The sequence below is a fragment of the Manacus vitellinus genome, unplaced genomic scaffold (genome assembly GCF_001715985.3).
Source record: "Manacus vitellinus isolate BGI_N305 unplaced genomic scaffold, ASM171598v3 scaffold_14_pilon, whole genome shotgun sequence".
Classification (NCBI taxonomy): Eukaryota; Metazoa; Chordata; class Aves; order Passeriformes; family Pipridae; genus Manacus; species Manacus vitellinus.
The window spans coordinates 15,022,848-15,038,269 of NW_021939063.1; the positions used below are offsets into that span (position 1 = coordinate 15,022,848).

Below are 15,422 nucleotides of genomic sequence, written 5' to 3' on the forward strand. Positions count from 1 at the left end.
CAGCATGTCCTGGGTGGGATGGGGAGCTCTGTACCAGTAATGCTTTCAGGGTGGGAAGATGAAGCCTCCCATGCTGGCTATGGGCTGCTCCTTTGATATCCACTGCCTCCAATTGCCTCCTGGAAGGATGCTGAAGACTGGTTGCCATTGCCCGGTCTCAGGGATGGGGGATGAGCAGGGAGGTGGCTCCCCTAAACGCTTCCCAAAAGCCTTGTGCAATCAAAGCCCTGCTGGCTCTGGAGCAAAACCCTGGGGCTATTGCCTTTCCCTTCCCCAGGGCTCAGCTTCAAACCAGTGTCTCCAGTTTGGAGCTGTGCTGGTTCCCAGCCGCTCGGGAGCAGCATCCTGCCGCCTGTCACAAGCCCGGGATGTCACAGCCTGTGGGGACATCTTCCAACCACCCCTACTATGCAAACCCCGCCACTCTGAAAAGCGAATCAGCTTGTCACTTGAGCTCTCCCTGCCTGCATTGGCCAAGCCATCATCTAAATTTGGGTGATTATGTTCACCCAGGCCAAGTATCAGGTTCTCTGGATCACATGTGCTCCCAGCTGCTATTTAACCGTGACACCTCAGGGAGACGCAGCACTTTACTCCCAGCTTTTTGGGCTTTTTGCTATTATTTTTTTATTATAATTATTTTTTGGCACCAGAGATTTAATTTTTTCACAAAAAAATTTTAAATTTCTATCCTGCCAAGTCAATCCCTTCCCTGGTCAGTCACCGAGAGCCCAGCACCTCCTTTGATTGCTAAATCTGATCACGATGTTTCTGGTTCTTTCAGCCACCACAGAATTAAGGGACTTTTTTGCCAAAGCCCGGAACGGTTCAGTTCGGCTCATCAAGGTCGTCATCGAGGATGGTAAGTCTTGTTTTTAAGTGCTTTGATTTACACCATGTCTGTTCTCTGTTTCCTCTCCTCCTCTCCTATTCACCACTGTGGTGCCAGCTCGTGTTTTTGGAAACCTCAGGGAAAATGCTGCTGGGGTTTCCTGGCACGTGGTAGCCCAGACCTGAAATACAAGCCCAAAATCTGGCTGTGCTGGTGAGCAGCTATTGGAGCCCTGGGGCAGCTCCTGTGGGGAGCAGTGACTTTGCCAGCAGAGCAGCACTGGTGTCCAGGATCTGTGCTGGGCTCTGGGGGGCTTTTGCTGCTCTTGTGTGGAATTGTGATGGGAACCCTGTGACAAACTGCTGCAGGGACCATGGGACCTTTGTTGGGGGTGATGCACAGGCCTGATGCACAGGCCCCAGTTTCCTCCCACAAGGGATGCTACACTCAGAAAGCCATCCCATCTCATGCAACTGCCCCTAGCCCAGGATGCAGGTGGCACCAACCTGCCTGTGTTTGTCCCATGGGAAGGTGCCTTTGGGGGGCCTCTACATCTGTCTAGTGAGTGGAGCAAAGCACTGATTGAACATCCCAGCGGGGAGCCACTGTGGTGTAGGTTTTCCATCACCTCGGCCTCATACAATTGCATATGAATGACTTGTTTCTCCTGCAGCAGGGACATTAATGCCCTGCCAAGCTGCTGTCACCACCTCCCTTGGTGGGCCACCAGGACCATGCCACAAATACTGAGGTGGATGTGGTCGTAAGGAGCCCACAGTGACCTTTGGAGTGGCTGCAAAACCCCGTTCGGAAGAGCAGCAAGACTTAAAATGCCACTTGAAGGGACACAGCACTGGGGCTACAGCAGGTTCAGCTGTTTTGGCTTTGTCCTCAGCCAGGTCCCTGTGTGGTGGGATGAGACATCCACATTGTTTCTTGGGAGCATCTTTGACAACAATTTTGCACTCTCACCTTCTTTTGCTTTTAAAAAATGGGAGTCAGGTTTGTGTTAGGATAACACAATTCATGGATGTCCCTAAGCCTGATCTTAGGCTTTGGGTTGTGGCTGGTGACACCAGCAAGTGAGATGTTTTATCATCAATGGAAAACATGTTCTACCATCTCTGCTGAGGATAAATAGGGTATATTTATATGTCCGATGTGGCAGTGGCAGCTTCATGGACCATCCTCACCTGGCAGTGTTTTGTGCTTCACAGTCCAGCTCTCCCACTCTGCCAGCTACTTTTCCCTGGCCTGGACGAGCCATGGGCAGCTCTGGAGGCACTTGGGTGCCTCCAGAAGCTTCTGGGGTGCAGCAGAGCCTGAGGCTCCTGTGGGGAGGCAGGAGGAAGGAGAATTGGTGGGAGCACCTCTCTGCCAAAGGGCTTGAACTGTTGTGGACAAGGTGGTGGTGGTCCCACCAGCCTGACTCAGGGACAAGGCGCTTGGCCTCTCTGGGCCACCACTCTTCTGTAACACAGGGAAGATCAGCCCACTGGTACCCCCTGGAGATGGACCTTTGGGCAGTAATGAGTGTCCAGGCAGATGTCACAGCCAGATAGAGGGACTCCACCATGCTGGTCCTGGAAGAGATGTGTCCCAAGCTGGCTGTGAAAGATGTGCCAGCTGCCCTGCCTGAACAGGGGATGAGGAAGAGGAGCCTCCATCTTTGTTTGATGGCTTGCATCAAACCTTGTGCCCTGCTGGGCATTTGTCTCAGTGCATTTCGGAGCAGGCAGCAGCGGGTAGAAGGAGAGGAAGATGGTGCAAGGAGCCTTATGGCTGATGCTCTGTGTCTAGGCATTCCCAAAGCCACATCTATGGCTGAGCAGCCCTTTGGAGTGATTTGAGCTGATGCTGCCTTTGGAGACCTACTGGGAAAAGCTAAGGCTGGATGGAGGAGGACTGGGAGAGCAGGATGTGCACCAAGGCTCAGCAGCAGTTTGCTGGCATAAGAACAGCTTGTGGTTCAACGTGTTTTTAGATGATGCTCTGCTTCTCACTGTCAACAGGATTCTGGACAAGGTTGACTTTGTGGACTTCCCTGTTGGGTGCCAATCTTTACACTTGAGTGCTGTTGTGCACTGAGCTTTGCAGATTGGAGCTCCTGTGCTGTCCCCCCCTGGCACCCACCAGAGCTGAAGGCAGAGCTTCCTTGTTAGGCATTTCAGAGTGAGGCAGCCTGTGTGCAGTGAGTGCTGGGGGCACCTTGAGGGCCAGAAACACTCCCAGCTCTGCTTTTCTAGCAGCAGCTCCCAGCAGAAGCGGCGCCTGAAAGAGCCAGTGCCGACGATGATGCTTTGCTGAAGGGCGGTTGCTTCGAGTTTCCTGACTCTTCCCAAGGAGAAAAATTTGGCCCTGAGTGGATTGAGCAGAACTGCAAAGAGCCTAGGGGAAAGTTGGAGGCTGCCAGCTCACGGCAGCACAGCCGGGGTCCGGCTTAGTCACATCCCGGGAATAGCCTGGGGTGACTCAGCACCGATTGCGTGAGGTGTTGGTATGTGTTGCAGACAGAGATACCCACGAGCTGCCAGTGGGTTTGGCCAGGTGAAATTCCTGCAGTCTCTTTGGGATCCCAGGCCTTTGTGATGCACAAATCTATTTGCAGAGCTTTGTGCTTATTTTAGGGGTACATGGAAGTTTTTATGCTTCTTTCTCCAAACAGGTAGTTTTGTTGAAGGTAAAATATTTCCAGCACCTTGTTCTCTGCTGTCCTTCTTACTGAACTGGTAACTTGTGCTACCCATGCTCAAATAACTGGATTCAGTGTGTGATGGCAGATGCCAGGGTGGCACTGGGCAGGGAAGGGCTGCACTGCTGTCTTCAGGAATGTCCTGCTTGGGTGGGAAGGAGGGATGAGAGTAATTCCTTCCAAACCCTTTATTCCTCAACTATTTTTTTTTTAAATTTCCCTGCCATGGGATTTAGAGCTGCTGGCCTGAATGGGTTGGGAGAGGGCTGTGCCCCAGCCAAGGGGCTCCCTGGCTCCCAGTGGGCAGCAGGGCTGTGGGCAGAGGTCCAGGCAGGGCACGTGCCAGGCCAAGCATCCCCTCAAGTGCCAATTGTTCAAGGCCCTAGTTCATTTGCTTTGGCACCTCCAGATTTTCCTAGATCTTGTTCTGAGTCCCATAATCTTCCCCCAGACCTTTCTACATCTACAAATGGAATAAAAATACAGGCTGTTTTCCAGCAACCTACACTAATCGTCTCCAGTGCCAACACTTTTCCATTCAGCCATCCCAAAGCTTGGTTTGACCCTCACCAGGGGGTGGGTTTTATGTCTGTAGGATGCCTGCTCCAGTGTTTAAATCTCAGCTGAGCAGTGCCCAGCTCACAGGGCTCCCAGCCCCACTGCCACTTGTGTAGCAGCTGAAAAAATACCCTCCAGGTACTTGAGATGCTGCCACGTGTGTGAAATACTTAGGTTACTTCCAGAGGTTGGGTCTCTCCTGGCAGAGACCCCAGGCTGGGGTCTCTGGGACACCCCTGATTTCCACAGACATAGGCTTTGGGTGTCAGCTCTCATTTTGTCCCCTCTGTGGTTAAGGGAATCTGATGTGAGCAGCTTTGGCTCATGGTGGTGGATTTTGCAATGAGACCCTTATTTTTCTCAGCACCCCAAATGCTGGTGTGTCCCTGGTGAGATATTATAGTGCTCCTAGAGCTTCCCAGGTGGGATTGGAGAAGTCTCATGTTCCCCTGTGAGCAAGAAGGGATGGTTGAGAACTACTCAATTGGAGGGAGCAGAGGGGAAGGAGGCCACAGGTGATCACCAGAGAGGAGACCTCGGCAATGAGGAGCACTGGAGGGGAGGAGATGGTTGAGAGGAGGCAGTGGGATGCTGGCAGAAAACCAGCCCCTCCAAAGCAGCCACAGCCCCAATGGCATCTCCTGGGGGGTCACACCTGGGGGTGTACACTGCTGCATGTGGCTCCAGGTCACAGTGTTTTTCTGCAGGATGGCATCGTTGGTGCTGGAGCTGCAGTGAACCCTTGGGCGAGCCACCGTCTGGTCCTGCAGAGTGAGCCTTGCCTTCATCTAACACCCCCTTCTCTGTCTTTTCCTTCCAGAACAGCTCGTGCTGGGAGCCCACAAAGAGCTGTCCCGGCGCTGGGACGCTGACTACGATCCCTTCGTGCTGCCCCTGCTGGACGAGCAGCAGCCGTGCTATGTGCTGTACCGCCTGGACAGCCAGAACGCCCAGGGATACGAGTGGCTCTTCATCTCCTGGTCCCCCGACAGCTCCCCGGTGAGCTCCGTGCTGGGCTGTGACACCCCAGCAGGGGGACACGGACCTGCTCTGGGAGGTGCAGGGGGGAGGAGATGGTGGCCAAGGTGACTTTTGCTCTGGGGGTGAGGAGGAGCATTCACACCCTCCATCACTGTGCCTGGGTTAAGAAGCGGAGACTGCTTTGAGGATGGGGGAATTTTTTAAGACACGATGAGATGCACTGGGACTGTGTCTCTGTCCTCTTTGCCTGAGGAGGTGACAGGGCTGGGATGTAGAGGGGGGAGCAGTATGGACCACAGGGCCAGGATGGAGACATCCCACCGTGGCTCTGGCCAAAGGCATTGCTGGGAAGAGCCAGCACTGGCACTGAGTTGCCTCCAGCCTGGCCCTGCTCTGCTGAAGGAGTGGCTGCCAGCCCTTCTCCAGGCCTGGCTCCAAAATCTGGTGCTGGAGATTGGGCAAAAAAGGGCTGCTGGATGAGAGGCAGGTTTAGAGGATGTCAGCAATATGGCTTGGAAAATGCCATCCTGTTGAGCACGTCTCCAGAACGGGCTTTTGGTGGGCCTGACATTTACTGCTGTGTTAACATGTGTGCTTGCCATCTGTATACATATATATGTGTGCATGTATATACACACACATATGTGCATATATATATACACACACATATATACTTATATATATACTTATTATATATTTTATATAATCTTTATGCTATATAGATTTACTGCCATGTTAATACATGCACTTGTCATATATATAAATATATATACACACACAAATATATGCAATATATATTATTTTGTATATTATAACATGCATATATAAAAATACCCACTGCAGTTCCTATCTAACAATTAAGTATTATTATATATGCACACATATATGTATACACCCATGTATATACAATTATAATAAAATGATATAATATCTAATTTTATATGTGTGTGTATGTATACATGTATATATACATGTGTCTATATAATAATATATATTTTAAATATAAATATCTTTCAACAAACCACAGAGGGTCTTATTGCAAAAGCACACTGTGCCCAGGAGCACCTGCCAAAGCTCTTCCCTGCGTGTTGCAGAGCGAGGCAATAGAAGTGCCAAAGGCAAAAGTCACTTTTAAGTGGCTCCAGTGGTATTTGCACCTCCTCCAACCCAGGTGTGGGTGAGAAATGGCACACTGGAGCTCAGGGATTGGAAAGCAAAGCATGGAATAAACTGTGGGATTGTGGGCTGTGCTTGGCAAGGCTGCGCCAGGCGCCGGCAGCCCTGGAAATAGTGCTGATGGGTTTTCCCGCCTGCTCCCCACTCAGGGATGCTGCCATTAGAAATCAGACTGAGCTGGAAACTGGGTGGTTGCTCCCAGGAGGGCTGATGTTTGTGGAGCTGGTGGTGGGATGGTGTCTGTGAGCGCTGGGCACCTCCCTGCTGCCCTGTGCCCCTCTGTGACGGCGCTGCCGCCCCTCTCCCCGGCAGGTCCGGCTGAAGATGCTCTACGCTGCCACCAGAGCCACGGTGAAGAAGGAGTTTGGAGGGGGGCACATAAAGGACGAGATGTTTGGCACAGTGAAGGTATGGTGGTGGTTCCTGGTGCAGCCTTTTGGGTCCTTTTGAAACTTTTGAGTGTCAGCAGCCTACCCCGGGCTCAGTGCTGGGATGGTGGGATGTGGGGTGCTGGAACAGCACAGAGGTTGGTTCCTCACGCTGCTTTAGTCTCCTGGGTGGCCACTGCCACCTTCTCCTGCCTACATGGCTGTGGTCTGTGATAGAGACCGTGGAAGAGGTGGGAGGAAGGCTCCAAGATGTGGAGCTTTACACTGAGTGGGAGAAGCACCAGGTGGTGGCAGTGTCACTCCAGCAGCTGCCTGTGTGCCAGGGTTATCCCTCCTCCTTGGATGGAGGTTTCTCCTTCTCTTCTATGGGCAGAAGGAGCTGCACAGCTAGGGCCTCCTGGGCATCAGTCCTGCTGGGGCTTCTGGTGCTGGTGGGAGCCAGGGAGATCCCTACTCTGCTCCAGAAGATTCCCCCTCTGCTCTGGGGCCCCGCTCTGCTGCTCCCGGGCTGTGGGCTCTGCCTTTTCTTCTTACTTCCATGCTCATGAGCTCTGTTAATCAGCTGGAAGAGTCACTTTGCCACAGCTACAGGTGCCTGGGGAGGAGCAGGGTGGTCTGAACAGGCACAAGCAGTCATGGACACTGTTTAAAATCAAATGTGGGATTTGCTTGGAACCATCCAAGAGCACTACTCAGGTTGATCCTCCTGGTAAGGAGGGAGCCCAAGACCCACTGGGTTGCTCAGACTTACCTCAAGGCTAGGGGTGCATCCTGATAACCACCCCTGATGTGTCTCCCTGTCCCTGTGTCTGCAGGAGGACGTGTCCCTGAGTGGTTACCAAAAGCATGTGTCCTCCAGCTCTGCCCCAGCCCCACTGACCGCAGCCGAGCAGGAGCTCCAGCAGATCCGCATCAACGAGGTGGGTGTCCAGCAGCCCCAGGAGAGGAATTTGAGACCCTCTGAGCATGAAGGGATGTGGGATGCAGGGAATGAGCATTCAGCTAGAAGGGATGGCTCACTTTTACTTTGCTCCCTTGTACCTCTGCAGTTTAACCTGTTCTCGCCCTTGCCAAGGTGACCAAGCCTCCTCACAGTCAAACTGTGGTGGCATAAAGAGGAATTTACACTTGTTTTTTTTTCCTTGAACATGAGCTCAGGACTGCATTTTGCTGGCAGTCAGAAGATGGTTTAGGGCTGAAAACAGGCAGCAGTCTCTAACCTCTGAGTATTGGGGCAAAAGCCAGCGCTGAGTTTGAAGTCGTGGGGGAAGCAGTAAGAATTCAGGCTTATCTTTGGGCTGCAGCAGCATCCTCTCCCATGCTCTTCCTCTATGGCTATAAATATGAGGGATGCTGTCCCAAGAAATACAGATCTTAGCCTAAATTTGGGGGCTTACATGCTGGAGAGGATGTGGAAGTGTCACGGGGTGGGGCTGGGGGCAGAAAAGGCTGTAACACCGTCATCTCCCTGCTGACATTCACGGCATTCATGCCAACCTCTTGAGTGAAACACTGAGGCAGGGAGGGGGGTTGGATCACTGGGTGGGAAGACCACCTGGAAGCAGTATTTTTTTGGGGATGAGGGGATTTCCCTTTGATGGAAAGCCTTCCTCTCTAGAGTAGTATCTGTCTCTTCCACCTGCACTGAGGCTTTGAGGCTCATGGGTGGATCAGGAAATGCCTGGGAGACACGAAGCCAATCAGCCTGATAGTACTAATTAATGGCAAAGATGAGGCAGGAGGTTTCCACCTGCCAAAGCAGGTCTGGGGGTGGTGAAGTTGAGGGATGTCTGGGAGATGCCACTAAGGGGTGGTCCCCACCATGGGTCTCAGTGGAGTTATCCCAGCTCCCAGCCTGGAGGGGTTGGGCAGGATTTGTGCTGGGGGATCCAAGGTGATTCCCATGCTTGGAGAAGAGAGAAGTGCTGATGGTGGCTCTGCAGCTCATTTGGCACCTCGGGATGTCTGTGCCATCACCTTGTCTGGCCAGTGCTGCGGGATTAAGTAGTTTTGGGGGGGTGTTGGGCTGTGTCTTACAGAGTCATGTGGCCCAGGTAAGTAATGCTTGTGGTGCTCATTTTCCGGGTGACCTGCCGTGTTCTCCTTCCCTCCCTCGCCTTTGTGGGACGCAGCTCTTGGGTGGAGATGCTGCTGCCGTTTAGTTTGTTTGGGATTATTTTAAAGGTACATGGTCTCCTGTGTCAGACTGGACCATGGGGAGCAATCACCAACATTTAGAAAGAGATGAAGATGGATGTGTTTTTGCCTGTGGATTTAAAGGTGGGAAGTGGCCGATGCTGGGTGAAGGGTCTCCGTGTTGGTGTTGTGCCAGCTCAGCCCTGCACGTGGAGCAGGAGGTGGTGCAAGCTGTGGTTTGGGTGCTCGGTGCCACACTGATGTCCCCAGGATGGGGAAACCCAGGACTCTCAGTAAATGCAGCTTGGAGCGAGTTTCTGGAGCCCTGCAAAGCAGAGGGCTGTGATCGAGGGGGTTGTATGGGAGCAGCTCATGACCTGCAGCCCCCACTCGGTACAGCGATGCCTCCAGCCTTGCCTGCAGCGTGCAGGGTCCCTGCACACGTGTGCACCTGGTGCACAGGGTCCTTCCACGTGCTTACATGTTGCAGTTGCCTTTGGGGGAGCAGATCCAGCGTGTGGGAGGAGTGAGTGTTCAGGGCCAGCAGTGACCTGGGACTTGGGCCCAGGGCAGTCCCAGACCTCAGCACTGACCTCTCTCTGTGTGTCTGCCCAAGCTCCCCTAGCAGTCCAGGACCCTGCACATCCCCCTGTGTTCAACCTGTCTGTCAGGATTTTGGAAGCGACACAAGGGACATGGTTTCTTTAAAAGCCACCAGCTCACAAGTGCTTTGCTGTGCCCCTTGCCTGGAGCTGCTGCTGGAGGCTCTGCTCCCCTCTTCTTTTGCATTGTTGATTCACAAACTTCTGAGACCCTGGACAGGTTGGCAGTCTTCACCCTGAACATGGCTGTGCTTCTCGTCAGGCAGGAGCGCTCTGGGATCCTCCTCAGCCACTGGGAAAGTGCAGAGGGGGGTGGGAAGGGAAGGTCAGCAGCAAAGCAGGAAGGGGCAGGCCATGGCTGCAGGGCAGCAGCTTCAGGACAGGCACAGTGGCCTTTGACCCTGAGCAAGGATGGACTCAGGGCTGCATGTCCCCCAGGGAGGTGCCCAGCCTTTGGGAAAGCAGGTTTTAGGCTGGATGAGCCAAGCTTTCCCTGTGGTTTGAGGGCTGCATAGACAGAGGTGATGTGAAATACTCTCTTTCTTGACAGCTGCTTGGGAGCTTAGGGAAATTTGCCATTTGCTTTATATCTATATATATTTTTAAATAGCTGGAAAATGCGAGCTTTGCTGAGCTGAGAGTTGTCAGCAGACCGTGGGCTAAGAAACAGCTTTGAATTTTGCATTGAGCTTAACACCCACGAGTGGGGAGTCTTTCTAGAGGTGTAGCAGGTTCAGAAACACAGCGGGGAGCCAGGCATATCCCACTGATGGGGCTGGGGGAGGGGGCAGGAGAATTAAAAGGAGCTAAAGGTGGGGGGGCCATCGCAGTGTGGAAGGGGGTGTCATTATTGGCTATGTTGGAGGGTGGGTAGAGCAGAGGCTTCGCCAGAGACCTCCCATGAGGATTTCACCATAAGACAGAGAAGTGCTCATTAACCAAGGTCAGCACCATGCTAGGAGTGAGGAAGGAGGTGGGGAAAATCTAACCTAAAGGATATAAAATGACCCTGCAGGCAAGCCTGCTGCCAGCAAGGCTGGGCAGCCAGGATGTGGCATATGCTCAGCAGTCCCATGCTTGGCTCTTGGGCTGTGCCCTGGGGAGTGTTTCAGGGAGCCAGTTTTTTGTGTTTTTGAAAAGGGAAGGAGTAGAAAATACAGAGGGGTATGGGGAAATTGATGTTGCTAGGACAAAGTTCCATCTCGTGGTGTTTTTGGACCTCAGTGTGCTTTGTGTTGGAGCTTGAGTTCTCTCCAGTCCTGCTATAATCCTCCCAGTCTCCTTACATTTACAGGAGAGAAAGCTGAGGGTCTGGGGGTGTTGGCAGTGGTGATGTCCTTGCGCTGCACCTCTCCACAGGGTGGGACCAGGCAAGCTTGTGTGCATCCTGAATCCCTGTGTGCTTTCCCTTCCGCCCTTGCTGGTGCCATGGCATCCCAGGGGATGGTAGGACAGCAGAGCTGGAGGTCAGCTGGACTTTGTGCCCATCTAAGCAATTATTTCCCTTTCCCAAGAGCTGCACATTCACACCCTGCTCATCCTCCGGGGTGCTTGGTGTTGATAGAGCTTTGGGCGTTTTTTTCCTCCTAAACCTTTGGCATAGCCCAAAATCTATTGCTGAAAATGCTGGAACTCCTCCAAGCCCTGGGCTGGGGCCACCCTAGCTGGGGAGCCAGCAGGAGATGGGGCAGGGACAGGCTCTGCACAGACACATTGGCAGAGACACTTCATGCAGGGCTGCCCAGGCTCCCTCCCACTCCTCCCCAGCTCTGACATCTCCTGTGTCATGTTTTGCTGCTTTCCCTGCCCACATTGCCAGGACTGGCCTTCCCTGGCCTCCAGCAGGGACATGGTACAGCTTCATCCTCCCGGCATGTCCGTGTGTCCCCCACCCCTTCTTGTTTCACACGAGACACCCCCCCATCCCTGCGCAGGGTGCTGTTGACAGTGTGTCTCCTCTCCCCACGCTCGCAGGATTCCTGTTCCCAAGACTCGAGCACCGAGATGGTAGGCTGCTCTGCCTGCTTGATGCCCGGTTTTCCTTCTCCTGGCATTGTTTTTCTGCATGCTCTGCTCTGGGCACCCAAGCACATCGTTCCCCAGGGGTGTGGGTGCCATGTGAGGCTCCCTGTAACAAAGGGCAGCCCTGTAAAGAGACCCACTTCGGTGCTGCCGAGTGGTTTTGAGATGTCAGCTCAAACTCCTGCATTTCTCTTGGCATGCCTTGACTTTTCTTCCTTCTCTCTGTCAGGGGGAGGGCAATGAAGAAAGAAAAAGCCATAAAGGTTGGACTCTCTATCCGTAATCTCTGAAACAGATCCCAAAGGAAAGGGACCCACGCTCGCTGCAGAGCACCTGGGTTAGAGCTGCTGGGCTGTTTCCCTGGGAGGGGGTCTTGAGGTGGGAAGGGCTCCTCCGCCGTCGGGGTGACGCCATCTCCCTGTATTCTGTGGCAGATGGTGGGGGGCTGTTGCTGCTGCCCATCGCTGGTAGAGTACCCCGACCCCGAGGAGGTATGGTGTGCCCGCCGCGCCCTGACCCCCCTTCCCCTCCAGTCCCCGTGAGGGACCCCCGTGGTGGCTGGATGGAGGCACCCCGGGGCGATGCCATGTCTCTGCAATCTCTTTCTCTTCCCTCTTTGAAGTGGGGTTTGATCTCCTGGACTAGGGGTTACAGGCAGCAGCCTCAGGGGTTGTGGGGAAAACAGCGTCTGGGATCTTTCCCAACTGTGGATCTCCAGTTCCCCAGCTCCAGCGTTGGAGGGAATGCCTGTGTGCTGCAGTTAAACTCACTGAGGAGGGTGGGTTGCTGGTGGGGACCTGTGCAACTGGTCATTTCAGCGCTGTCATTTCAGGGCTCCCCCTGTCACACGGGTAGCAGTTGGAGATGATTGGAGATGGAAATGTGCCAGCACTGGTCGCAGTATCCCTGTCAGGGGCTCGCTGGGAAACGTTGGTTTTGAGCTGGTCTTTGCTGGGAGTGCAGTGTGGGGTGCAGGGGTGCATGGCTGGGCCCAGGTGATCTCCCAGAGCAGTGCTACAGTGACAAGCATCACCATCCTCAGCCTGACTGACTTTTGGCAGTTTAATGCTGTAGTCCCTGTGAGCTGGGTGTCAGGAAGCTCCTTGGATGAGAAGCTTTTAGCTGCAGCACTGGCTGGTTTTCCTTTCTGTCCCTTCCCCACCCTTTGCCACTGTGCCCTGACACTCGAGGTGGTTTCCATCCCCAGGTGAAGACGGAGATCAGTGTGGAGAGCAAGCACCAGACACTGCAGGGCCTGGCCTTCCCCCTGCAGCTGGATGCCCAGCAAGCCATCCAGGCACTCAAGCAGAAGAAAATCAACTACATCCAGCTGGTAGGTCCCTCACATGGCTCCTCTGTGCCCCACTTCCCTCCCTCTTGCTGCCATCTCTCACTCCTGTCTGCTCCCCCGTCCCTCTGTCCATCAGAAGCTGGATCTGGAGCGGGAGACCATCGACCTGGTGCACACAAGCCCCACAGAGATCGCTGACCTGCCCAAGAGGATCCCCCAGGACTCAGCTCGCTACCATTTCTTCCTGTACAAGCACTCACATGAGGGAGACTATCTGGAGTCTGTCGGTGAGAGCCTTGGCACTGGGGATGGCTGGGGGGGTCCCTGTTTTCCCTGGACCATTGCTCACATGGGGAGCAAGCAAGGATGGGGATAGGGATGGTGCAGCAGGGGACCTTGAGTGCTGCCACAGAGGATTTGTGGGGGCGGTTTGGTGGCCAGTGCATGACAGGCATAACAGGGGAGATTTAGGAGGGGTGATGGATGGGATGGCTCACCTTCTGTCACTGAATAAACTGGGATTCTCGGGGCTGGAAGAGATGTGACCAGGGTAGGATGCAGCTGGTGTACCCTGGCCATAGGCCTGGGCAGCACCCCAAGCCCTGCTCTCTTCTCGCAGTCTTTATCTACTCCATGCCTGGGTACAAGTGCAGCATCAAGGAGCGCATGCTCTACTCCAGCTGCAAGAGCCGGTTGCTGGACACTGTGGAGCAGGAATTTTGCCTGGAGATAGCCAAGAAGGTAAGTGCGAGCCCACCCAGAGACGAGGGAGCAAAGACCCGTGCTGGGCATCAGCAAGGGACTGTGCTGCAGCGTTTCTCCAGCCCCTCTGGAGGGCTTGGGGGCGAGTCGTGTGCCCCAAAGGCGCGTGCCAAACCCCAAGGGAGCCGCTAATTCCCTTTGCCGCTGCGGGTGCAGATCGAGATCGACGACGGAGCGGAGCTGACGGCGGAGTTCCTGTACGAGGAGGTGCACCCCAAGCAGCACGCCTTCAAGCAGGCCTTCGCCAAGCCCAAGGGGCCCGTGGGCAAGCGGGGACAGAAGCGGCTGATCAAGGGGCCGGGCGAGAACGGCGAGGACAGTTAGATCCCGCAGGGCCGGGCGGTGAACGGACAGCATCCCCGCCGCGCTGCCCACCTTCCTCTGCGCTGACCTGGGGAGCTTTCCCTCCATCTCAGCCTTTTTTTTTTTTTTTCCCCCCCTCCCTTTTTTTTTTTTTTCCTATGTTTCATTCCTTTTTTAAACATCAGGATGGCTTGTTGCACCTGGGGGCAGAGCAATGGGGAGGGTTCAGGGCTGTCGGTGTTTCCTTTCCCGCGTCCTTGTGCGAGCCCCGGGGCTGCCGGGGGAGGGAGGGAGCAGCAGGGCCATGTCCCCAGCCTTGCCTCTGTCCCCCCCGGGGTCACAGCTGCTGCTCTCCCTGGGGACTTCAGTCCCTGGGGGACTGAAGGGCACGCTCACCTGAAAGCTGCTCTATGCAAAGGGAAGGGGGTGGCGTTGGGGATTCCTGTTTGAAGAGAGAAAAGGCTTATTTCCCTGCTCCCCCAGACTTTGTTCCCCTGTCCTGCTCTTGGTGTGTACAGCCCCCCTGCCCCAGGCCTGGAGTGATCCTGCACCCCCTCGGGGTGTGGGCAGGACCCCTTCCTGTAGGGTGGGCTTTGCTTCCAGCGGGGTGGGAGTTTCTCCCTGCAGAGAGCCAGGCAGCGGGAGGTGGAAGTTCCCCACTGAGTCCCAAGCTCAGCCTGGACCTGTAGAAAGGTCACTCTGCCTTTGAGTGATGTTTGCATCCCCTTTTTGAACCGCCCCAGTAAGGCTTTTCCCCTCAGAAGGATCTGTTACAGCCCTGAGTCAGCCCCATCTCTGTTTAGGATGGGAGCTGAGGGGCTCCTGAGCCCTGGTCCCCCTGTTCCCCAGCCCCCACTGTTACCCCCCGGGTTTTCAGCTGGCTCTCTGGGCTGGGGCAGCCCCATGTCTTAATAATCACATGGGCTACCCCAAATCCTTATGTGAGGAAGCATGACAGCCCCTGTGTGCCCCCTGCAGACGTCCCCAGCCACCAAGGGCTCCACGGGCCGAGCTTGGCACTGTGATTTGGGCTGTGCTGGGGGTCTGGGGGAGAGCACCTTGCTGCTGGGTTCCAGTGAGGGCTTGAGAGCCGCCTTCCTCCCTGGGAGGATGGAAAGGGGGTCGGTGAAACCTGCCCTCTGCTTTCCAGCTGTGGGGTGAACGTGCCGATGTTGCCTTGGCCTCGGCGGAGTCAGGGGGTTGAAGCTGGGGGGAGCAGAGCACACACTGTACTGAACGCTGTATTTTCTAAAGAATAAAGTATTTTTAAAACAGTCTGATGCTCTTTGGAAGTCCCCTGGGTTCCCCAGCTTTGGGCATTTAGTAGCAGTGGGCTCTGGAGCTGCAAAGAAAACTCCTTGGACGTTGGGAACCAGCAGCTCTCACAGCCTGCCTGCCATGGCTGCATCCAGCCCTCACCACTCCCAAGGACATTGACACTTAAATGCAGACGTCTGGGACAATCCTTCAATGTCTGGCAGGGGTTTTGATGCTCGACCACTCCAGTAATGCCCAGAGCCAGAGCCAGCTGCAGGAGGCAGCATCCCTGCTCAGCCCAGCTTTCCATTTTTCATGGCCGGTGAGGATTTTGCAAGGCTGTTCTCTTGCCTGGGATAAACACCTGCCTGGCCATAGGGAGAGAAAGCAGGAGGATGCAGAGCCAAGAGAAGAGTTGGGA

At 54.5% G+C, this 15,422-nt stretch overlaps 1 protein-coding gene across 1 annotated transcript; it reads left to right on the forward strand.

The window, feature by feature from the left end:
- The first annotated feature begins 715 nt into the window (after nucleotides 1-715).
- On the forward strand, nucleotides 716-15,021 carry TWF2 (twinfilin actin binding protein 2). The gene is given in 12 exon segments (XM_018068563.3): nucleotides 716-862; nucleotides 4,903-5,081; nucleotides 6,552-6,647; nucleotides 7,444-7,548; nucleotides 8,668-8,682; nucleotides 11,186-11,290; nucleotides 11,293-11,373; nucleotides 11,823-11,879; nucleotides 12,596-12,721; nucleotides 12,816-12,966; nucleotides 13,299-13,420; nucleotides 13,598-15,021. Coding segments are annotated over 12 exon segments (1,302 nt in total). The 5' UTR covers nucleotides 716-765; the 3' UTR covers nucleotides 13,766-15,021.
- The last annotated feature ends 401 nt before the right edge of the window (nucleotides 15,022-15,422 follow it).